Source organism: Leptosomus discolor, chromosome 7, assembly GCF_034619465.1.
Source record: "Leptosomus discolor isolate bLepDis1 chromosome 7, bLepDis1.hap2, whole genome shotgun sequence".
NCBI lineage: Eukaryota > Metazoa > Chordata > Aves > Leptosomiformes > Leptosomidae > Leptosomus > Leptosomus discolor.
Window position 1 is genome coordinate 54,400,293 of NC_141397.1, and position 23,334 is coordinate 54,423,626.

Genomic DNA, 23,334 nt, shown 5'->3' on the forward strand with positions numbered 1-23,334 from the left:
GATGAGTAGGAGCAAAGGACTCAGAGGATCAGCCGTGACCGGACCATGCTGCAGGTGTGCAACCCCCCAGTTACTCATCATCTCCGTCTGCAAAGAACAAGAAACAAGATCTACCCGGCCACCTCCTCTCTGGGAGCATGGGGCTAGCTGGGAGCCCTGGGGCAGTTTCCAGGTAGGGGGACAGGGACAGAGGGAAGTGGCTGGTGGAGAGGAGACCCCCATTCCCACTCACCTCTCTGATCCTCCGAGTTGCTCTCTTCCTCCTCCGAGGAACCTGCTGGGGGTTGCAAAAAAAGCCCCGCATCAGCTTACGCTGATAACCACATTAGCTGCTGTCCTCCCCCCCTCATGGTGCCATCACCGCCAGACTACGCTGGTGGCTATCTGCTAAGGGAGGTGCCTCCCTCAACCCTGCACTGCCCAGGCATGGCACAACCTGCACCCCAAAACCCATCCCTGCCTGGGGCTCTTGCTGTGGAGCGGCTGCAATGTTCCCCCTGCCAGCCCTGGGCACCAAGACGGCATTGCCCCATCTGCAAACCCACCCGTGTCAGGTGACTGGTATCCATCACAGCCAATCTTTGGTCTCTTCTCGTTGTAGCGGGCGCAGAGGTGGGCACTGCCCGCCTGGTTACAGCACCAGTCGTACAACTTCAGCTCTTGGTCTGGAAGCAAAAAAGGAGAGTAAGGGCCTGAAGGGGAGAGGAGAGGGAGACAGGCTGGCTCTGGGCAATCAGGGTGCCTGCCTTGGCTTTTGGCAGGTCCATGCTCCCTCTGAGGGCAACAGCATGTCAGGAAACAGGTTGGCGCGGAGATTAAAATGATTTACAGGCTACAGCGATACCAGCCTCAGCCAGGGATGCCAGGGCTGGCTGTGCTTACCACGGTAAAGGGACGCCTGCCTGGAGGACCTCCAGTACCTCTCCTGCCGCCCCTCGATGAGCTGGCTCTGGCTGTCATACAGGCAGCGGACACCGGCACCGTGCTGGTTGGGGGAGGCAGAGTGCAGCATGGAGACGCGGGCAGCCCACCACCCTGCAACACGGCGGCAGTGAGCCTTGGCACAGCTCTCCCCGGCCAGCATCCCTGCCTTAGGGCAAGGACCTGGGCCGGATCACTCCCACTGCATCACCTGTGGTGCTGTGGGGATTTGGAGGGACTGATGGAGACCATCCAAGTGGGCCCCCAGGGTGAGATCCCAGTGCTGGGGGGAATGTCCATCCCCACTGTCCCCATGCAGCTTAGACTATCTCCAAACAGTCTAACAGGACAGCGACAGGTCATCCCTCGTTCTTCCTCATTTTCCCTGTCTTTACAGGGAAGGGCAGCCCCCTCCGTCATTGTCCTTGGGGTCACCTTCCCACCTGGCCAGAAGGGACCCCAGCCACCCTTGCAGGGGAGGTGAGGAGGGCCAGCCCGGGGACAAGGAGAGTTGGGAAGCATCATGTCCACTTGCCTCCGCGGCTGCTCTTGAAGCGTGGGTCCTGCTGCCCTTGCTGCAGGGAGCAGGGGCAGGTGGGCAGACCCTGGGTCCACGCCCCTGGCTCCTGCTGCCGCCCCATCCATGCCAGGCACTTCAGCCGGTAGTTGACACGCACGCGGCTTTCCAGCTTGTAAATCCACAGCCCGCGGAGGTCTGAGCAGGGAGAGAAACCGCGAGTTGTCACCTCCAGCCAAGGGGACTGCACGGGCAGTTTTGGACTGAGGCGAGAGCCAAGTGATGCTGATGCTGGAAGCTAAGACCATGTTGACCCTCAGCCACGGGGCCCCATGCTTAACAGCCACCCAACAGCAGGGAAACAGGGGGAGAGGCTCTGGCCAAAGAAGAAAGCCTCGGGACACAGCTATTGCAACAAAAAGAGTCCATGGACACATTGAGGACCTTTCAGCCTCAGGGCATACCTGGTACCCAGGGGAAGCATTTTATGTGCTTGGGGGGAAAGCCTGGCCTCAGTGAACTCAGTGAGAGCCTTGCCACAGCAGCAGGCTGGATTTCATTCCCTGAGAACATCCCCCTCTGCATGCAGCCCTTCCCCAGCCCCTCAAGGATCTGCATGAACCCACCCTGGCTGTGTGGATCTACCTGTGTTGTAGCCCCTGAACTGGTCAGGGCGATATTTAGCAGCTGGAGGTCTCTGAATCAGGTCATCATTGCGGTAAAAGCCATCCCCACTGCGTGCAGAGGAAAGGGGAAAAATCAGGGGTTGCTCTTCCTGAGTGGGGTTATCCCAGCCTCAGCCCCAGCCTGCCCTTCAGCTGCCCTGATCCTGAGCCAGCAGGACCCCACAGCACCCAAATCACAGCTCTGGGGACAGGAGGGAAAAGACACAAACTCTCCCAGCCCACTGCCTCCTCTCTACAGGATACAGTTAGTCTTTGATGCTGCAAACGCTCCTGCTGTATCATGGGCTGAACCTGCGGACATCTCAAGACCCCCACGAGTAGCTTCCACGGTTTCTGGCATCTTGCAGGGTGATACAGAATGGAAATGCACAAGCAAGCACGCATGCACACACACACACGTCTGTGCCGCCCGCGCTTCCCGTCCCAGCCACCTTTTCCTTACCCAGCTGCAGCAAGCAGCTAATGAGCAAACCCTGGAGACAGCGTGCACGGAGCAAGGCGTACTGCAGGGAGGCAGGAAGCAACTGCTCCAGCCAAGCAGCGGAAATCCCTTCCCTCGGCTGGTCCAAAGTTCAGCAAACATCCCCCATTTCCCACTCCTTCCACCCAAACCACCAGGAAGCTGTGGGCCCCAGACCCCAGAAGGATGTGTGGATCTTAGAACAAGCACAGCCTGGCAAGTCAGCATGTTGCAGCATGATCCAGCCACTAATGGGGCAAATTTGGTTGTGAGACCTCCGATATGTTAGGATATATGTGCATGCAGACCTCAGCTGGGCTGCCCTCGTCCTTGCAGGGCACTTCATGGGACATGGGGAGAAGGATTAAACCAGCCAGGGGTGGGACACAGTCCAGTGCTTGAAGGATGCAGGGGTAGGGTGCTGAGCCTGCTGTACCTGGTATAGCCAATGAGCACGTTGGTGGCAGAGAGCCTGGTGTAATCCCATTGCATGCCTCCCTCCTGGTACAGCATCAGGACATAAGACCTGAAGCCGTCGGTGGTCAGGATGGCCTGGTATGTGATTGTCTGGGGAGAAGTGTTGTGGACAGGTAAGAAAGTGAGCAAATCTGCTGGGTTATAAAATTAGGGGCATGGGTCAGTGCTCGCTTGGGAACAGCGGGGCCAAGGTCCTGACGTGCAAGGCAAATGCAGCCTGGGCTGGTTCACAATTTGCATGGAAAATGTGATGGCTTTACTTTGATGATGTTCCATGAGAAGCCTCAAATTCATCCAATTTTATGCTCCTGAAGAACAATGTTTCTGGTGCACAACAAACTCCCACCACATTAAAGAGAAAGGTTTTACAGAGCAGGGAGAGTTCAACTAAAGATGTCCCCCACAAAAACTGAAAAACACCAAAATATGGGCACAGCCCAGTTCCTTTTGGCAAAAGTCTTCAAGACTGACCTTTTCCACGAGACTTGTTCTTATTTTCAGGCACAGACAAGGTGATTGCCAATGGGCCCTGGGGTTTTTTTGGACAATTCAAGAAGCCCTTGAGCTCCATCAGCCCCTTACCCTCCGTGTGTCGGTCCGTGCTGCGTAGGCAGGTGCCTTCTCCCAGGTGATCTTCAAGGTCCAGGCTGCAGAGTAGGAGGACCTCAGGTACCGCCGAACCTTCGCTTCCACATCGCGGACGAAGGGAGGCTTGGCTGTGTTGAGGGTGGGGAACTCCTGTGGGGTGGGTACACCCACGTCTGCGTTAGTTCCCAGTAGGACAAAGACAGGTCTTGAATGGGGTCATGCATGGAGCACTGCAACTAAGGGTCTGGATGAGGTTTGGACAGCTCAGGAGATGACACACACAGGACCAACAGCTCTTAGGTTTGGCCCAGAAAAGGGAAATGCTGCCCATGGGCTCCATCAGTTACAGACCTCAAGGGGCATCCACAGAACAGGTGATGAGTTTATCATCAAAAGGTGTTTCATGCAACCATGCACCCGGGTGGCTTCACTCACCTGGTAAAATGTGGTGCCTACGCCTCTGGAGAAGTCGGCATTGTCCCAAAACACGGCAATCATGGGAACATCCTCGTGGCCATTGAAGCCACTGGGAGGAGGGTTGGGGTATGTGAAGATACTGTTGTCCGAGGCTGGGAAAATGATTTGTCCGTTGTCTGTAAACTGAGCAGAGGGATCCCTCCATCAGGTGAGCTCAGGACCAGCAGGACCCCCTGACACAGGGGTGGCAGCCCTCACATTTCCAAGCCGCTTTGAGCAAAGCACAAGGAAGGGCACCACCCACCACCACCAAAATTGCCACAAAGTGATCTCCTGCTGCAAACAGACCCCAGCAGCATCCTGACTGATTTACCCCTGCGAGAGTCCCATTGCAGGCACCTGGCCCCTGGTGACTCCCCCAGGTTTTGGGGGACGGCTGCTTGCCCAACAGCAAGTCAAGTCAAGGTAGACTCACGTAGAGAGAGTCACGCAGGGTTTTCCCAAATGGGAATCCAGTCTCGGGCTTGAAAAGTGGGGAAGTAAAATCCACCCTCCTTTCCACGTACTCCCGATCATTTTCCCTTGCTCCGTACCCGTAGAGGGGCACAGCTGCAACTGGAAAAGAAAACACACACAAAAAAAATCCAAAACACACTTAACAGCAAAGCCTTTGGTCTATGCCAAAAACTCAAAGGGCTGAGATCATTTTGTTTCCAAAGGGACACAGTCTGGGCAGGGGGAGGATGGGGGGACACTGGCAATAGCTGCCTGGGACACCCTCCATGTCACCTTCCCTTGTAGGAGCTTGCCATACACCCCTTTCATACACTGTTGCACTAAACCTGCTGTGATGGCCTTTGTGGTCACTGTCCCCTCCTGCTCCAGCCCACCACACTGAAGGACTGCCATTAGGAGGGGAAAAGTATTGTATGGGACTGTGGCAGGGGGACAGCAGGGAATTAAACACCCACAGCTCTTTCTAGAGATGTTTACAGCCTCCAGCTCCCTATTTATGTCTCTTAAATAAAACAAAGCATTTGGAGGGGATGGGTTTTCCAGCTGATGAGACCATACTTGAAGGCAGGCTCAGCCTGCTAAAAACACAAGCTCATGTGCAGGAGCTCCTCATGGTGTGTCTCCCCCAGGGGTCCTGGCCTCAAATAACCCACTCGGTCTTTGGGCACCAGATGTCCCTCAGGACAGTCCATCAGGAGGCCAGATGTCCTCCTCCCACCCGGGCTGCCCCACGAGCATCACGTACCTGTGGGGCCGGGCAGCGGGGTCGGGGCGGCCACCGGCCCTCCTGGCAGAGCTGGAAACACAGGGGACGATGCACGGGAGGTGACAGTGGCCGCTCCTGGCCTGGGGAGCACCTCCCTGCCCCCAGGGAAGGGGGCTGGTGGGGCTGGGCTGGCGGTGGCTGGGCTGCAGGATATGGCTGGGCGTGCAGTGGCTGGGGACCCCCCCCGGGCTCCCCCCTGGCCTGAGAAGGCTGCAGGGAGGCTCGACCCACTGGCGGCATGGGCTCCGTTTGCCAGGGTGGTGGTCAGCTCACCACCCAAGAACGGCTGCAGGGCAGCGGGTGATGAGCCACCAGCAGGTCCTGGCCCTGGGGTCTTTGATCCGGGGCTGCCAGCAGCAATCCCAGTGGGAGGAAGGTCAGGGATCCCTGGGCTCCCCCCCAGTGGGGAGCGAGAGGAGGTCTCCACACCTGCCCCAGCTCCAGTCACGCTGGGAAGGAGCTGAGCCATGTCCCCTCGCCCTGCCATCGCCCTGGGGAGCATGGCAGTCACTTCCCCGGGCACAGCACTGTCAGGATCCCTGGATGGTGCTCTGAGGCTTCCCGTCTGGTGGGGAGGCAGGGGCAGAGTAGGCCCCCCCAGCGCAGCAGCCCCCAGCTCTCCCTTTTCCCCTGCAGAGTATCCCGCTATCGACTCACGTGCCGAAAGCGAAGTGGAAAGCCCGGGGGTGGTGGACAACCCCTCTGCAGCATTTTCTCTCTGTAGAGCAGAAGGCAGCGCCAGGGCAGCGTTGAGGGATGCTGTCGTGTGGGTGGATGCTTCTCCCAAAGGTGCTGGCATCCCTGAGGCTGACTCATCTTCAAGAGACCATGTCTGAGCGCCTCCAGCATCTCTTGCCAGCCCACCCAATGTCCCTGGCACCAGGGGTCTGCTCGCACTCTGGGTGTCACCTTTGGGCTCCAGACCATGCCCAGGAAGAAGCAGAGAATCAGCCAGTGTGGAAGCTGTGCCATCAGAGACGCCGCTGCCGTCTGAAGCCACTGGGAGCAGAGGCTGCATCTCCTGGGGGGAGGAGAGGGCAGACGGGGCCAGGGCTCCTGATGCAATCTGTATGATGTCTCCTGCACTCTCTCCCAGGCTGGCACCAGAGGTAGATGTCCCATTTGCTGAGGCTGCTGCAGGCAGCTCCACCACATTGACTTGGCTCAGTTTTGCATCAGAAAGTCCAAGGTCAGCACCATTCTGGATGCCAGGGGCAGACACAGGGCGTTCCTTGGGGCCAGCAGCCTCCAAGCCTGTGCTCAAGCCCCCACTGGCTCCACCAGCTCCAGGAGTGTTTGCTCCATTGGCAGCCCCCCTAGGTGATGAAGACACCTCCTTATATGGGGAGGAAGATGCAGACTGCAGCACGGCTCCTGTTTCTCCATCAAGGGCTCCTGAACCAGCTGGTCCCTTTCCAGTAGGGGCCTGGGACTGCCCTGGGGACTCTCCATCACCAGCTGCTTCACCTGTACCTTCTCTTGCAGCAAGAGGGACCCCAGGCCCAGCACCCAGGGAAGGCTGCAGAGCTCCAGGAGCAACACCGTCTCCTCCGAGGGCACTCAGGTTGGCTGGATCTGAAACAGAGGGTGCTGCGACCGCACCGCTGGGAGAGGCAGGGCTGGATGAGGAACCTGCGCTGGGCAGTTGATCCATCCCAGCTGCCATCCCGCTGCCTGCAGCGGAGATCACAGGCGGCTCAAACCCGGTCCCACCACCTGCTCCTCCCACTGCCTGCTCCACCATGCCAGCTCCGTGTCCCTCTGCTGCCGGCAGCCCCAGCTGTGTGCCAAGCTGGTCCCCAAGGGCAGGTGATGGGGGTCCTGCCGGGCCATAAGCTGCTGAGCTGGGGGCATCCCATGCTGAAGTAAAGCCAGTGCCTGGTCCATTGACTCCAGGGAGACCTGCTGCCTGGGGAGCACCTGCTGCCATCCCCCCTGGCTGTGACTCCCCGAGAGATGGAGACACAGGTGCTCCCTGGGCAGCACCACGGTCGGGGCTCCCTGGTGTCTCTGCCCCAAACACAGGGCCAGATACAACCCCCGGCAGTGGGTAAGCAGCCCCAGGAGCACTGGCCGATTCACTGGGCAGGTTCCCTGGTCCTCCAGCCCCCAAGAAGTTAGCCTCCAGCCCAGCGCTGCCAGGAGGTGCTGGACCAGGTGGGAATGCTTGTCCCAGCACCGCTGCTGCTTCTGCTCCTGCTCCATCCCCAAGAGCTGATGGAGGGGACAGTTCGGCGTTTGTCAAAGCTCCTGTTTCTCCAGCCAGCAGGTCTCCTGTGCCAGCAGGATCCTGCTGAGCACTGAAGGCTGAAGAACTCGTGTCACTCTGGGTACCTGCACCCTCGGCCCCCTGACCCTGGACCCCAGCAGCGGGCCATGCCAGTCCATCAGGTACAAAAGGTGCTGAGTTGGGGGCATCTGAAGCTGAACTCACACCAGTACCAGGTCCATCGTCTCCCTGGGGAGCACCCACTGCCATCCCCCCTGGCTGTGACTCCCCGAGAGATGGAGACACGGGTGCTCCCTGGGCAGCACCGAGATCGAGGCTCCCTGGTGTCTCTGCCCCAGACACGGGGCCAGACACAGCCCCCGGCAGTGGGTAAGCAGCCCCAGGAGCACTGGTCGATTCACCGGGCAGGTTCCCTGGTCCTCCAGCCCCCAAGAGGTTGGGCTCCAGCCCAGCGCTGCCAGGAGGTGCGGGACCAGGTGAGGATGCTTGTCCCAGCACCGCTGCTGCTTCTGCTCCTGCTCCTGCTCCATCCCCAAGAGCTGATGGAGGGGACAGTTCGGCGTTTGTCAAAGCTCCTGTTTCTCCAGCCAGCAGGTCTCCTGTGCCAGCGGAATCCTGCTGAGCACTGAAGGCTGAAGGACTTGTCTCCATGTAGGGACTTCCACTCTCTGGGTTGCCTGCCTGTGCCGCATCCCCTGTGCTCACAGCCCCCGGGACCAAAGTGAGCTCTGGGCCACTTTCACCGTCCAGAGAGGTCGGGGACAGGCTGTCAGGGCCAGGGGCTGCAGCTGGGATGGGTCCTGCTCCATCACCCTCTGAAACGGAGGATTCTGCGACTGCACCGCTGGGAGAGGCAGGGCTGGATGAGGAACCTGCGCTGGGCAGTTGATCCATCCCAGCTGCCATCCCGCTGCCTGCAGCGGAGATCACGGGCGGCTCAAACCCGGTCCCACCGCCTGCTCCTCCCACTGCCTGCTCCACCATGCCAGCTCCGTGTCCCTCTGCTGCCGGCAGCCCCAGCTGTGTGCCAAGCTGGTCCCCAAGGGCAGGTGATGGGGGTCCTGCCGGGCCATAAGCTGCTGAGCTGGGGGCATCCCATGCTGAAGTAAAGCCAGTGCCTAGTCCATTGACTCCAGGGAGACCTGCTGCCTGGGGAGCACCTGCTGCCATCCCCCCTGGTTGTGACTCCCCGAGAGATGGAGACACAGGTGCTCCCTGGGCAGCACCACGGTCGGGGCTCCCTGGTGTCTCTGCCCCAAACACGGGGCCAGACACAGCCCCCGGCAGTGGGTAAGCAGCCCCAGGAGCACTGGCCGATTCACTGGGCAGGTTCCCTGGTCCTCCAGCCCCCAAGAGGTTGGGCTCCAGCCCAGCGCTGCCAGGAGGTGCGGGACCAGGTGAGGATGCTTGTCCCAGCACCGCTGCTGCTTCTGCTCCTGCTCCTGCTCCATCCCCAAGAGCTGATGGAGGGGACAGTTCGGCGTTTGTCAAAGCTCCTGTTTCTCCAGCCAGCAGGTCTCCTGTGCCAGCAGGATCCTGCTGAGCACTGAAGGCTGAAGGACTCGTGTCACTCTGGGTACCTGCATAGGGACCTCCACCACCTGGACCTCCTGTTTGTGCCACGTCCCCTGCACCCTCGGCCCCCTGACCCTGGACCCCAGCAGCGGGCCATGCCAGTCCATCAGGTACAAAAGGTGCTGAGTTGGGGGCATCTGAAGCTGAACTCACGCCAGTACCAGGTCCATTGTCTCCCTGGGGAGCACCTACTGCCATCCCCCCTGGCTGTGACTCCCCGAGAGATGGAGACACGGGTGCTCCCTGGGCAGCACCGAGGTCAGGGCTCGCTGGTGTCTCTGCCCCATTGTCGGCTGCAGGCAGGGTGCCAGCTCCAGCTCCTGCAGGTCGGTAATCGGCACCCAGGGGTTGGTAAGCAGCCGCAGGAGCACTGGACATGTCTGTGGGGGATGGTAGAGAATCAGCAACCAGAGGTGGCTGTTCTCCAGTGAGGGTCTGCCATGGAGAAGGCTGCAGGGATGGTTTGGCCAGACCCACAGCCCCCATGTCCCCTGTGGGCACCGCAGTGGCTGGGATTGGGGGATTCATGTCACTCTGTGCGTCAGTGGGAACCAATGGGGCCAGCAGTGAGGTGGCAGTGTCCTCTGTCATATCAGGCACCGCAGGTCCCCCACTGGCTGCAGGTGACAGGGCTGAACCAGGAGCCTCTGATGACAACCCAGGAGTTCCCTGCCCATCCCCGTCCCCATCGCTGGCTCGTGCCAGCGAAGCAGTGGGGCTCAGCACTGCCTGGCCAGGGTGGAGAGAGGGCTCCCCTGGGTCTCCCACTGTTCCCAACACCATTGGGCTCTCCAGAGGCAGGTGGGACGAGCCGGCTGTGCTGAATTCACCATTTACTGCATCTCCTGTGTCTCCAGGCACCAAAGTCAAGGGTCTCTCCTCGGCAGCTGGGGCCACTTCTCCCACTGGCTCTGGGGCGATGCCCACAGCCCCATTCACTGTCCCATCTTGCTGGGTTGTAAACAGCTCCCCGATGCCAGGGCTGGGGCTCGAGGAGCTGGCACTGGCTTCGCTTTGGATATCCACAGGCAGGGTTACACCTTCCTCAGCTGCTCCCGTGGCTGTGGTCAGCCCTTGACTCAGCAGTGTGGTGACAGTGGCACCCACGGGGCTGCCAGCAGCTGGTTGTGCACCCCAGGTGGTTGCTGGTGGAGGGGTGATGGGGAGGGACACGGCACCAGTGGTGAGGTCTACATCTCCTGCTCCTTCTCTGGTCATGGCTGCGAGGATGTCCTCCTCCTCACCTGCAAAGAGATGGGTGGTCCCCAGGGGGGCTTCGGGAGCAGCCCCCGTTATGCCAAGCTCTGCTTCTGGGGTGACAGCCGGGTGCTGTGTGGAGATAGCAGCAGCAGTCGTGGCTGCAGCAGGAGCAGTTGACCCCCTCTCAATATCCTGAGACGTGTTAAGAGGCTTGGTGGCATTCGTCAAAATTGGTACTGTAGAGCCGTATTCGCTCACTGCCGTCACCAAAGTGTCCGACTCAGCCCCGGGAGGGAAGGATGGGCTCGACAGGCTCCCCGCCAGGATGCTCTCAGCTATCTCAGCATCAGATGCCGCTGTGCTCGTCTCCACAGTGCCCATCACCAGGGCATGGGGCCCCTCACTCTCTGCCGTGATGGGAGAAGCTGTCCCTGCAGCAAACAGCCCCTCGGTAGTGACGGGGACGGCAGCAGCAGCCCCAAGCCCTGCAGAGAAAAGGAGCATTATGCCGAGTGCCAGAGCCAGCAGCCTGCCAGGCTCAGCTGTGTGTCTCCTCTGGCTGAGCATCAGGAAGGTCCCACCCCTTCTTAAACCTTACTGCCTCATCCCATGGCCTTACAAGGCTCTGATTTAAGAGCTAAAGAACACAGACTGAGCTGCCTTAGGCACAGCAGTGCACAGCACCTTTTGCATCAGCAGCCACCAGCTGAGACAGGACACAACTCATCACAGGTCAGCAAGAGACCTTAGTGCAAGCATGGAGGCAAAGGCAGCTACTGCAATCCAGCCCAGTTACACTGGGGATGGTACCGCCTGGCCACTGGGAAGAGCTGGGGCCCAGTAAGCCTAGTTCATGGCCCCAAGGGTGTCTGTGTAGCTCTGCCACCCACCCGAGGACAGCTCTCGGCCCTCTTCACCTTGCTGTAGAGACAGCCCTGAGCACAGTCACTTCTGCAAAGCCTGGGGCGTTATTGCATTTTATCACCTTTCGGGTGGCTGAGGGATATTTAAATACACTTTACCCAAAGCCCTGTGGCAGACAGGACAGTCAGGGCTTAGTGTAACATTCCCTGACTGCAAATGGCTTCTGACCCGCTGCAGTTAAACCTCTCCCAGGGTGGGAGTCTGCCTGCTCCTGCCCCCATCCCGCTTGCCCCCAGCTGGGCACAGGCACCAGGGGTTCCCTGCCCTTGGAGGGAATATTCCAGAGCTCCCAGAACCAAGCCCTGCTTACAGCTCCCTCCTCCTGCTGCCAAAATCCTGCCCCACATTCAGGAGCTTTGCTGAAAGGAGAAGCAGGCACTACCCCACATCCCAGGCGTTTCTCCCAGCACCCACTGGCACCCACAGGTGACGTTTCACCCAGTCTTATTTTTAGGACAGAGATGCGGGCTCAGGGGAGGCCAAGCTGCCGCCATTGGCTCCAGAAGGAGCCAGGTGGATCTGCTGACACTTGGCTTCAGGCAGCTACAATTAGGGGAGATGAAGGGCACCCCAAGGGCGAGACCCAGCAGAGTTTCTCCGCAGCCCAACAACCCGAGCCTGTTCCCCATCCTGGTGCTCCGGTTCATCAGGTTCCCCTTCCCATGCAGCCAGATCCCCCTGCAGCAGAGGTGCCTCCAGCCTCACCGCCGGCTCAGCTCATTAGCTTGCAGATAGCTTGTGCTGGAGTTATTAATGAACATTATCTCCTATGCAGACCAGTCCTCGAGGGGTCCACCCTCCTCCAGCTTCATCCCCCCCACCCCGTTCCCCCTCCCAGCAGGCTGCTTCCTTGCCATCTTCCCTGGCTGAAAAAAAGCTCTTTGCACCCACCCCCCTCAGCCAGAGGAGCTCAGCCACTTCCCTCTCCATCTCAGGGAAAACGAAGCACATCAGTCAAGTTCCTCCGGGTTAGTTTGGCGCACTTCCCCCCCCTGCTGTAAATCCATGTTTTATCTTAAATCTTCCAGATTTCCAGAGCAGGAAACACGATCTGCCCCACGCCACCCATTCACGGGAAGCTTGTGCAAGAGAGACCCCAGCATGGAGCACCAGCGTTGGCTCTTCCCTGGGATGTGGGAGGGATGGAAGCATCCCTGGAGCCTTGCTCTGCCAGCTGGCTTCCTTGCTGGAGGGGTGCACGTCTGCACACAGGCTCCCAGGCTGAGCTCTCACCTCTCCCACAGGTCCATGCCTGCAACCAGTCCCCTCAGGGTGATGCCTGCCCTGTAAAACACTTTTCTCGCTCTTTGGCTGCAATGTATTGCGAGGACTGGTCACAAGTGGAGTTTCCAGTGCAGCCGGGAGGAAAAAGCGTCTCACAAGCATACCCGCTGTGCCCTGCAAGGGCTCAGGCCACACGTGTGCTAGCAGAAAAATGTAGGACGTACCATGCAGAATCCATACGCAGCATCCCACGAAGGTGGAAAACACCCATCCCCTGGTCCCCATGCCTCAGGCCTCCACGCAGGCAGAGCGTTGGGAAGCTCAAAGGGAGGCGAGGAGCAGCTTCGTCCGTCCCTCCCTGCCTGCCTCTCCTGCAGAGCTGGAGTCCCACAGGTGCAATCCTGCTCCTGCTCCCTCCTATTTATAGGGACGGCAGAAGGAGGCAGGTTGCAGCCACTGTCCCCTCCCGCCCCTGGTGCTTTCCCTCCAATATTCCTGTCACCATTCCCTTCCTGCCAAGCCCTCCCCTTCCCAAGGGCTGGATGCCCTGTTCAGCTAGGGCATGGGTTGGGGGTTACCCCAAGGCCACCCTGCAGGGACCCAGTCCCACCAGGGACCTGGGCACAGCCCGGTGCATCTCCCCGGGCCGCCAGCACCAGCTGGCAAAGCTGGGCCTGGAGCAGTGCTTGGCACTGCCAATAGCGGCATGGCAGCCACCCCGCAGACCCCACAGGACCTGCTACCCACAGCGGCCTCCTCGTGGTCCCCGTGGGACCTGCTCCCCACGGCAGCCACTCCACAGATCCCACAGAACCTGCTCCCCATGCAGGGGAGCGTGCCACGGAGCAGCGGGTGGTGGTAATGGGGCAATGCCAGCTGATGCCACCGTGCCTGTGAGGACACCATGGGCACAAAAATCAGCAGTTGAGCCACGTCTCAGCCCTCGGCAAGGCAGGATGCAAGTCCCCACTTGGCTCAAGGCTTCCCCAGGAGCAGAGGAAGGTTATAAAGCACGGAGAATCAATCTGGGGACAGGCGCTGGGGTGTCAGCAGAGCCCCCCAGCGCTTAGCTGCAAACTGGGAGCACTGGGGATCCCCATCCAGAGCCCTAGCATGCCCCAGAGGTGTTTTAAACCTGCACCTTAGTATGGGCGCAGCAGTGCTGGGAGGGAGTGAATGGCCAGGGAAGCACCTCTGCAAGGTGGGACCAGCAATGCCAGAGGCTGGAGCAGGAAAAGGCACAGCTCCAGCCCCCTTGCCCTACTACAGGGATCCCCTGGATCACTTCACCATGATCCCCTGGGACACTTCACCCCTATGTCTCCCCTTCCCCCTTCCCCTGGAGCAGCAATTCCTGCTCCCCTCACCTTGAAAACTGCTGCCAGCTCCCCCATGAACAGTGTTATGCAAACCCCCACCACTACCTGGTTTTGTAATCAATTAAATGCTTCTTAACCAGAAATGCCCCCAGGCAGCTCCTGCAAAGTGTTATTAGGGGTGTTAGGCAGTACACAGTGTCCCGCCGGAGCCGGCCTCCATCGGGCAGGCGGCAGAGGCAGTGTTGATTGGGGAAACGCCAATGGAGGCCAAGTCACGGCTGATGAAACCCCACCTTGTAAACCCACGCATTACCCCTGGCAGTGTGAACAGGGCACAGGCAGTAAACCAGGGGAGAGTGGTGCTCACCCGGAACGAATGCCCGCTTGCCGAAAATGCCAGCATGGGGGTGAAGCCAGGGGGAGGATGGTGCGTGGGGGGCCTGTGCAAGGAGCACTGCAGATCACAGGCTGACCGCCCAGCCTGGGACCACCCAAGCAGCCGCCACACCTGAGATGATGGAGGATTAGAGGGATGTAAAACCCGCATGGGAGAGTCATTTGTGCTTGTGCTGACAGTGCCGTCTCACTTTGGAAAGCCACCCCGATGGGGAATATGTGCTGACGCTGGAGAGAGTTGCTCCAGCTGGTGTTTGAGGTGCAAAACGTGGTGGGAACCACAGGGATTGTTGTGAACATGCTGCTCAGCATAGGGGAAAATAACTCAGTTGAAGCAAGGCGCCTCCAGTCCATCTTGTCCTCAGCTCACCTGCAAGCTCTAGCCCACAGTGTGCTGGGACCAGCACCATCTAGGCACCCTTGTGCCTATGCCTCCTGCCTATGCTGTCGCCAAAAAGTCCCATCTCCCTGCTGCTCCTCGGGCATGGTCACAGAGGTGAGAAATCGAGCTCGTCCCTGTGTTCTGGCATTGGCACACCCTCTCAGGAAAGCCTGCAACCACCGTGGGTCATCCCTCGTCTTGAGGATGATGCCCTGGGAAGGGGTTTTTCATTGATCCTTCTGTTACACCCAACACCAAGCTCCCAGTGAGCCTCTGGCTTCTACAAGGACAACCGTCATCCCAGTTATCAAGGACCAAAGCACCAGAGCCCCCCAGGAGCCCACAGCCAGGGGTTCTGCACCATCCAGCATGGCACAGCATGGCCCACATGGTGCCTTATCAGCCTTCCTGGAATTAATGGGCTAGTTGTTCCAGCCCTGCAGAGATCCCAGCATCTCCTACCAGCACCGCTCTGGCCTTCTGGCAAGGGCATTTGAAGAGGGCTCAGGGGTGGTGGTGGGAGGGGAACTGGGTTATCCATCAACCCCACAGGTTCTGGATGACTTGGCAAGCCAGGCGTGTTGCAACACCCTCCTTCTGGACAGCGGGATCTGGGCTACAGCCACCAGTGGGGGTGAAGGGGAGGGGGACACTGGAAGGGACATCTGAGTAACAAGAGACTTGAGACATGTGACCTGTGGTGTTGCTGGGCCCCCCAAAGGTGACAGTCCAGCTGGGCGCAGGCTCTGCTCCTTTGTACAACGAAGATAAATGGCAGTGGGTTACAGTGAAGAGGCTGAGAAATTATTTACGAGCTGGGAAAGCAGCGGGACCCAGATCTGACCTCCCAAGACCCCTCTGGTCAGGGGTCCATGGCAGGCAAGCAGCCATGGGGTGAAGGTGGCGGCCAGCATCCTCAAGGGTGGCAGGCATGGAGAGCATGGGCAGTGTCAGGAGCTTGTCAGAGCTCCGTGTACCCGAAGCCCAGGCACTGCCCATCATCCCCATGGGAGCCACGTTCCCCCACTGTGCCCCTCTTCTCCCTCCCAGGCTGGGGGGCAGAAGGGTTCAGTGGGATCGGAGCATCTCCTCCCCCCACCACCCTCCAACCATGGTAACAGTGGAAGGCAGCTGCGCTGGCAGGGGACAACGAGTGCCCCGGTCACCTTTTCATCCCAGCACTTCAGGACCTTTTCCTCCCTTTGTGACGCAGTTTGGCTCCATTACCCCAGCCTTGGCCCCTGGCCATGTCCCGGGGTCTGAAGTTATGGATTCAACAGCCGGAGAAAGCAGCCTGGTGGGACGCGGCGTGGGAGGACTCTTGGCCCAGCTCCACAGCGTAGGCAGAGCACGAGGATTTCTTTCCCAGCACCCTACCAGGCATCTGGCTCAGAGACCCCTTCTGGCAGGCTTTGCCCTGATCCCCAGCTCCCTGCCCGGGTGCTAAGGGACCTCTCTTGGTGCTGATGGCTCCAACAAGCCCACAAAAGCCAGGCAGCATCTTAGAGAGCAAAGGGACAACCCTGGGATGCAAGGGGCAGCCAAAACGGGAGCATCCTGACCAGCTGCCTGGGCTCAGCCTCCAGCCCCAGACCAGCCTCTCCCCTGCGAGTCGGCAAGCAGCCAGGTGATCCCAGGGTGAATTTCCCCCGTCCTGTCCAGCTGCTGGCTCTTTTCCAGTCAGGTGAAAACCCAGGGAGCCTGTGACCCATCCTCATGTCCCACAGCCCCATGTGCCCCTTCCCAGCCCTCCCCATGCCGGGACAGTGCAGGCTGTCAGCAAGAAGCAGAGATCAGCTGAAAATAACCCCCGACGACCAACATGGCTATTGTGCTAATTATTTCAGTTTTCAATCTCCCGGCGAGGTGACTTGCTTAGGCTAATAATTGCTTGAGTTGATTTTTATCTGGCTAATTAATCAGTTAATAAATGATTTTGCTGCAAGGGGACAGATGCTGTGGCCGGCCGCCTCCTTAGCTGGGGACTGGAAAAAAACAGGGAAGTACAGTCTGCGGGATTTCCACAATATGCACAGCCACCCCTGCAGCCGTGGGGTGTCATAGGGCAGAGAGCACCAAAGCAGGGACCCCCAGCCTGTCAGGGTGCTGAGCCATCCTTGGGAACATCTGCAACAGCCCCTGCCAGGAGGGGATAGCCCTGGGCCTGTCTCTCCTCTGCGAAGCTTTTGGGACTGAGCCAGTTTTCCTTTCCAGTACCTCTGCTAGATGGCAAAGCTGAAAATTGGGGAATGCAACTTGGAAAAAAAAAGTTATCATCTTTGCCACAGAAAACGTGGGATTTCCCTGTACTGCCCAACCCCGTGTTGGCACGGGTGTGCTCCTCTGTCAGCAATACCGCAGGCAAGCCGTGGAGAGCCGGCGTGCTGGTCTCTGGCTTCACTTGCCCTCTGCGTTGCAGGGCTCAGGAGCATGGCTGGCCCCAGGACAAGGCTCAGGTGGGAGAGGGGGGCTTTTTTCCTCTCTCGTCTCCTTCCCAGAGCCACCCCAGGCTCCATCTTGGCCTGGTCTGGATGTGAAGCAGCCATTGAGCATCTATTGAAGACCTTTGGCACTGCAGCCTCCCCAGGTTGCAAGTCCTCAGAGATCACCAGCACCAAGCCCCCAAGTGCCCTGGGCACAGCAGTACTGGGGGCTCCAGGTCCCCTTTCTCTCATCCATCAGCCCCTGGGGTGGCTTTCATGGTTAAGCCACCTCAGTCCCAGCTGTAAGAGCCCAGCGCCGCAGGGTGCCCTTGTCCCAGCCCCCCAGCAGTGCTGGCAGGGGGGGTGTCCCACCACAGGAGCCAGGTCTGGTGCAGGGTGATGGGAGGGCTCTATCTCTACAGACAGGCTGTGGGAAGGGGCAGGGGCACCCCAGCCCACAGGGGGCAACTGGGGTCCTCTGGGGGTGCAGAGTGAAGGATGGAGGGTCCCAGGTTCAAGGGGAGCTGTACATGTTACCCCAAAGGGCTGCACCACCGTGGAGTAAGGAGCTGGGAGCAGAAGGCTTGCCAGTCCACATGGGTGCTGGCTGGGCAAGGAGCAGTGGTCAGGTCCTCCTCTGCCCTCGCCACACCACTGCCAGGCCGGCACACGGGAACGCCGTCTGTAGGTCACTGCGGAGCTGTGGGGAGAGGACAACTGTCAAGCCATGCTGGAGAGAGTCTCCTACCCCCGCTCCCCACCCTAGGAAGGGCCTGTTCCTTGACCATGGCAGCCGAAGGAGGGTCTCCCCTTCATCTGAAAGAGCTTTGGGTGATATTCAATGCAAGACTCAGCCGTTTCCCTCCCGCTGGCTGACAGACCTCCTTCCCATCTGGCTGGACTGTGGCTGGCAGATGCAAAGTGGCATCCCCTCCTAGCACCGCTCACCTTGGACAACACCAGCTCCTGCACCATGGTGTTCCCCAGGTCCAGGGGAATGGTTACCTTCAGCGACAGAAAGAGGTGAGATGCACCTAGGGACGAAAAATGTGGCTCTGGTTATTGCCTTTGAACCTTGGGCTACACCAAAGGATCTGGGGGTCTCTCCCCAGGATCACTGGCACAGACATGGGACCTCCTCCCAGGTTAATCATGGCATGGACACTCTACACTGTCACAAGAACAACCCTCCACCTATACAGTAAACCACACATCCCACAGAGCATCAATGCCCCCGTATTGAGAACAACAACAAAGCAGTGGGGCTCCAGGATCCCCTGCACTGGCCCCTGGAAGCCCAAAGCCACCAGAGCTTGGGGGTGGTAATGCCCACAGAGCACTGCACTTACTGGTGTTGGATGGGGTGGTGGGGCAGATGGGCAGCATCGTTGGCAGGTCTGCAGGGGTGCTGAGGGTAGGCTCTGGGGTCTGGGTTGAGTCAGTGGCGGGTGAAGAGGGCTCCGTGCCTGGGCAAAGCAATGTTAGGTTAGCACTGTCTGCAGAGGTGCAGGATGCTCCTACAGCTGGGGACAGACTGAGCCTAAACAAAGCCACCTACGTGAAGCCACCCAAGTACATGCCCAGTATCCCCACGGGGATTTGTCACCCTGACCATGCCCCTGCCCTCCAGGCACCCCATGGCTGCACTCACTTGTGGCTGCACTGGGGGTCTCAGGTGCTGTCGGGCTGCCCGGGCTTGGCCTCATGGTCAGGGTGGAGATGCCAGGGGTGGTCTCAGCTGTAGGGGTGGTCACCAGCTGGCTGTGAGCAGGGGTGCTCTTGGGGAACCCTGTGGTGGTATCAAGGGTGGCCATGGTGTCTGACAGGGTCATCGAGGGCTTGGCAGAAGCAGCTGTGGATCCTGATGAGGTAGGAGGAGGCATGGAGGGAGAAGAGGTGCTGCTGGTCCCTGGGGATGTGCTTGACCTCTCTGGGGTGGAGGCTCCTGTTTCAGGTGTGGAGGGAGGGTGGGTGGCTGCAGTGGTGGAGGTGCTGGTGGACAGTAGCACCGAGGTTGCCATGGGTGCTGATGAAGTAGGGTGAGTTGGGGACACAGTTGCTGTCACATCCGTGGTGGTGGTCCCTGCAAAGAGGTGGGAGAGTGAGACACACAAGGGCTGATGGTGAAAGGCTGAGACCATGGCTGTGCCAGGGACAATGCAGCATCACCACTAGTGTGATCTCCCCGAGGGACCCAGAGACACACAGCAGCCACGGAGCACCAGGAGTGGGGATTTGCTGTCCTGCATGGACAAAGCACGTGGATCCCTGAATGGGCATCAGCAAGGCCACATAAATCCCCCAGCCTGACAAAGCAGGAACAAGCCATGGGCATCATCGGTCTCAGGGCAGAAACTCCTGTAGGCTAAGACCTGTTCCACCAACTTCACCCATCCCTAGAGAAAGTCAGACAAACCCATCCGATGGGAAGAGCCATGCAGGAACTGGTGACCCGACGGGAATGCCGTGCAGGAACTGGTGACCGTGAGACAGGCTGGAACTGCAGCAGCAACAGTTTACACAAACCTCTCTGCTGCAGATAGCCAGGAACTGATAGCGCCGGGTGTAAATAATGGCAGTGGGGACCCAGCCCCACAGGGGGGGTCACAGAGGAACAAATCCCAGCTTGCAGCTCAGGCATGAGTTGTTAGAGACGTGTTGCAACCCATGAAAGCGCTGCAGGCGGACTGAGGGACATGGGTGGGCTGTCCTCTCTGCCCACAGGGATCCTAGGCTGGGGCAGCCTGCTGTCCCTGGGGGAGGTTAGGCATTGGTAACCCTCTCCAAAAGGATGCACAAAGCAGCCTGGCCGCCTGGGCCTCTGTCAATGGGTGCCTGCGAGGTGGCAGCTTTGAGATGCCAGGCTGGATTCCCCAGTGATCGCAGCACAAATCCAGTGAATCTGGAGATCTGCTCACATGGGGATGGGGAACCAAGCCATGAGCTGCCGGCTTCTTTCAGCCAACCCCACCAGAAACTCCCAAAGCCCCCGACAGCAGCTCCCTCCCTGGGCTGCTGCAGGCAGCAGCTGGTTAAATAATAATGTGGGGAAGGGCAAAGGCCTGATCCCAGCCCATGCCCGGGTGGGTGTCTGTGCTGATAGCCTCATCCTCACACAAAGGACGAGCTGAGTCCACCTTTGCTTCCCATTTAACAAACAGCAAACAGCACCCACAGCGTTTCACCCCCCGCACCCCACAGGCACCTGCTGCAGATGAAGCACCCCACCACCCTGGGGAACGATGCTCCCCACTCACCACCACCCCACGGACAGCATTGCACCCTGCTCAGCCCTTACCCAGCGCAAGGTGTGGCACGGCGAGGCTCAGCAGCAGCAGGGGCAGGGGCAGCCCTCCTCTCTGCCCGGCCATGTCCAGGCGAGCGGGAGCCGATGTCCCCCTGCAGGCACCCCTCCGAGCACTCCCCACAACCCCAGCGCTGGGGTTTCCGGGTCTCCTTTGCCCAGCAATGGAGGAGTATCCAGGTGGATCCTTTCACTCCCCAAGCGTTGGCAGCAAAGCTGGGGTTTCCACCCAACACGGACACTCCCTGGGATGGGTGCAACGCCGAGCAGACATCAGCTGCACGGCTGGACCCAGAGCAGCCACCAGCAGCGGGCAGGGCAGGCTGGCAGGGCCACCGCTGCAGCAGACAGGTCCCTGCAGCCAGTGCCTGTGCCGTCCTCTGCCTGCCAAGGAGACGGTGACAATGATAAAAGGCTCAGGGAAGCAGCCGGGCTGCCTGTGACTGTCCCTGCGCTCCACCACAGGGGTGATGTTCGGTGATGGCTCCTGGCACCAACGCCCTTGGAAGACAACAGCCCGCTCTGTCTGAGTGCAAGGAACTGGACGAGAGAACAGGCAGCTTTCAGGAAGGGCGTGTTCCAGGCTGAGGGTTTGTCCCCTGGGCTGTCTGTACAAGCATCACTTCCCCGTGTCACAGCATGTCACAGCTGAAGCACATTGCTGACAGCCAGAGCTGCTTCCTTCTTCTCAGGGTCAAGGACGAGACCAGTTGGAGGCGCCTGCAGGCACTGGGTCGGGGTACAGGTGCTCCGCGGGCGGACAGGCGCGCTGGGGGACTGCCAGGGCACAGCCCCCCTGGTGCTGTACAGGTACACTGGGGCACCGCCAGGGCACCACTCGGGTACAGGCACTCAGCTGGGGTGCTCTCACATTGTAGGCACTAGGCCAGGGTACAGGTATTCTGTCAGGATGCAGTCGCTCTGCTGGGGTACAGGAACACCAGGGACAGTGCCTGGGGGGCATGTGCACAGCAGGGGCACCGGGGCAGGTTACAGTCTCACTGCCAGGTTCAGGTGCATGAAGTGGGGTGTCACCAGGGTACAAGTGTAGCCTCAGAGTAAATACACCTGGAAACACCACCAGGATACAGTCACGCTGCTGGGGCACAGGCACCCAGGGAGGGGCACTGCCAGGGTACGGCTGCCTGGGGGTACTGCCAGGGTACAGCCACACTCCTGGGGCACAGCCACACCATTGGGGTACAGTCACACCACTGGGGTACAGCCACACTCTTGGGGTATGGTCACACTGCTGGGGCACAGTCACACTGCTAGGGTATGGTCACAACACTGGGGTACAACCACACTGCTGGGGCACAGCTACACTCCTGGGGCACAGCCACACTCCTGGTATACAGTCACACCACTGGGGCACAGCCACACTCCTGGGGCGCAGCCACACTGCTGGGGTACGGTCACACCACTGGGGCACAGCCACACTCCTGGGGTGCAGCCACACTCCTGGTGTACGGTCACACCACTAGGGCACAGCCACATTGCTGGGGTACGGTCACACTGCTGCGGCACAGCCCCACTCACTCCTGGGGCACAGCCCCACCGCCATGCGGCCACAGCGCACCGCCAGCGCAGGGCTGGGGATGCCCCGCCCCCTCCCAAGCCCCGCCCCCTCCCAGTCACCCCCACGGCACACACGTCAGTCCCTCAGGCCACGCCCCTCCGCGCTTTCCCCGCCCCTTCCCGCCCCCAGCCCCGCCCCGCGGGAGGCCCACCGCGCCGCGCTACGCCGAGGTCCCGGCCCGGTGTCGCCGTCCCCGCCCGGCAGCGTCGGGTATAAGGGGGAGCCCGGCCTGAGCACCGGGAGCAGCGCGGGAGCCACCCGGCGACCTGCCGAGCCTGGAGCCGGGGCGGCCGCTGCAGGGCCGGGGAGAAGTAGCCCGGCGGGAGATCCCGCGGGAATTTGTCACCCTGCCCCCCGCGTGCCCCGCACTCACCGGCGGCGGCACTGGGGGTCTCGGGTGTTGTCGGGGTGGAGGTGCCAGGGGTGGTCCTGGCCGTGGTCCCAGCCGGCTGGCTGGGGGCGGAGGTGCTCCTGGGAACCCCCGTGCTGGTCACAGGGGGGGTCATGGTGACCAACGGGGTTGTCAGGGGCTTGGCCGAAGTGGCTGTGGATGCTGGTGCCATGGGGGAAGAGGCACTGCTGGTCCCTGGGGATGTGCTGCCAAGTGGCGTGGCCACAGCTGGCCCGTGGTGGGTGCTGGTGCTGAGCATGGTGCCCACCCATGTGGAGGAGAGAAGAGTAGAGGTGGGGGGAGACAGCGTGCTTGTTTTGACCCCGAACGAGCTGACAGCCAGGGCCATGCTAGTCCCCGCAGACGTGATGATGGTTGTCTCAGCGCAGTTGGGTGTTGTCGCCATGGGGGTTGGATTTGGGGTGCCGGTGGTGAGCTGCAGCCCTGTTGGGGTGGGATCAGGCTGCACCATGGTGCCAGCAGGCGACCCGGGAGTGCTGTGGTCTGTGCTGTCCCTCGCCTGCAGCGTGGTGGTGCTGGAGGCTGCCAGGCTGCTCCCGCGAGATGTTGCAGTGTTGGCTGTGAAGGCATCATCCGTCAGTATTGGCACCCCTGGGGTGGAGGTTTCAGGGCTGGAGGGAGGAAGGGTGGCCGCGGTTGTGGAGGTGCTGGTGGACAGTAGCACCGAGGTCACCATGGGTGTCGATGAGGTAGGGTGAGTGAGGGACACAGTTGCTGTCACATTCGTGGTGGCAGTCCCTGCAAAGAGGTAGGGGAATGAGACACGCAAGGGCTGGTGGTGAAAGCCTGAGACCATGGCTGTGCTGGGGACAATGCAGCATCACCACCAGCATGACCTCCCCGAGCTACGCATCAGCCATGGATCGTCAGGACTGGGGATTCACTCTCCTGCGTGGATCAGGCACGTGGATGTCCTAAACAGTAATGTGATCATCAGCAAGGTAGGCCACGTAAATCCCCCAGCCTGACAAAGCAGGAACAAGCCCTGGGCATCTGTCTCCAGGCAGAAACTGGTAGG

At 60.1% G+C, this 23,334-nt stretch overlaps 2 protein-coding genes across 2 annotated transcripts; both read right to left on the bottom strand.

Moving 5' to 3' along the window:
* Nucleotides 1-70: 70 nt before the first annotated feature.
* LOC147415280 (uncharacterized) lies at nucleotides 71-12,786 on the bottom strand. Its single transcript, XM_086468596.1, has 15 exons — nucleotides 12,726-12,786; nucleotides 7,864-10,838; nucleotides 6,435-7,323; nucleotides 6,006-6,347; nucleotides 5,328-5,378; nucleotides 4,542-4,681; nucleotides 4,085-4,249; nucleotides 3,644-3,799; nucleotides 3,021-3,151; nucleotides 2,084-2,172; nucleotides 1,457-1,636; nucleotides 883-1,035; nucleotides 546-665; nucleotides 233-274; nucleotides 71-87 (listed from the first exon to the last, which is right to left on the bottom strand). The coding sequence occupies exons 1-15, from the start codon at nucleotides 12,784-12,786 to the stop codon at nucleotides 71-73; spliced, it is 5,511 nt and encodes a 1,836-aa protein (XP_086324722.1).
* Nucleotides 12,787-17,646: 4,860 nt separating this feature from the next.
* On the bottom strand, nucleotides 17,647-23,112 carry LOC147415281 (uncharacterized). The gene is made up of 6 exons (XM_086468597.1): nucleotides 22,134-23,112; nucleotides 20,617-20,865; nucleotides 18,673-19,104; nucleotides 18,371-18,487; nucleotides 17,970-18,055; nucleotides 17,647-17,721 (listed from the first exon to the last, which is right to left on the bottom strand). Exons 1-6 carry the CDS (start codon nucleotides 23,110-23,112, stop codon nucleotides 17,647-17,649), a joined length of 1,938 nt encoding a protein of 645 aa, XP_086324723.1.
* Nucleotides 23,113-23,334: the final 222 nt, after the last annotated feature.

What these genes read in the sequence shown, in the direction of transcription:
- LOC147415280 (XM_086468596.1), bottom strand. Translation starts at nt 12,786, where the DNA reads ATGGGGACCAGGGGATGGGTGTTTTCCACCTTCGTGGGATGCTGCGTA. An exon ending in TTCCACTTCGCTTTCGGCAC is followed by an intron (nt 5,379 to 6,005) that starts GTGAGTCGATAG and finishes CTGTGTTTCCAG; the next exon opens with CTCTGCCAGGAGGGCCGGTG. An exon ending in ATACCAGTCACCTGACACGG is followed by an intron (nt 275 to 545) that starts GTGGGTTTGCAG and finishes AACCCCCAGCAG; the next exon opens with GTTCCTCGGAGGAGGAAGAG.
- LOC147415281 (XM_086468597.1), bottom strand. Translation starts at nt 23,112, where the DNA reads ATGGTCTCAGGCTTTCACCACCAGCCCTTGCGTGTCTCATTCCCCTAC. An exon ending in GCGCTGCTCCCGGTGCTCAG is followed by an intron (nt 20,866 to 22,133) that starts GCCGGGCTCCCC and finishes TCTCTCGTCCAG; the next exon opens with TTCCTTGCACTCAGACAGAG. An exon ending in CACCACCCCATCCAACACCA is followed by an intron (nt 18,056 to 18,370) that starts GTAAGTGCAGTG and finishes TTTCGTCCCTAG; the next exon opens with GTGCATCTCACCTCTTTCTG.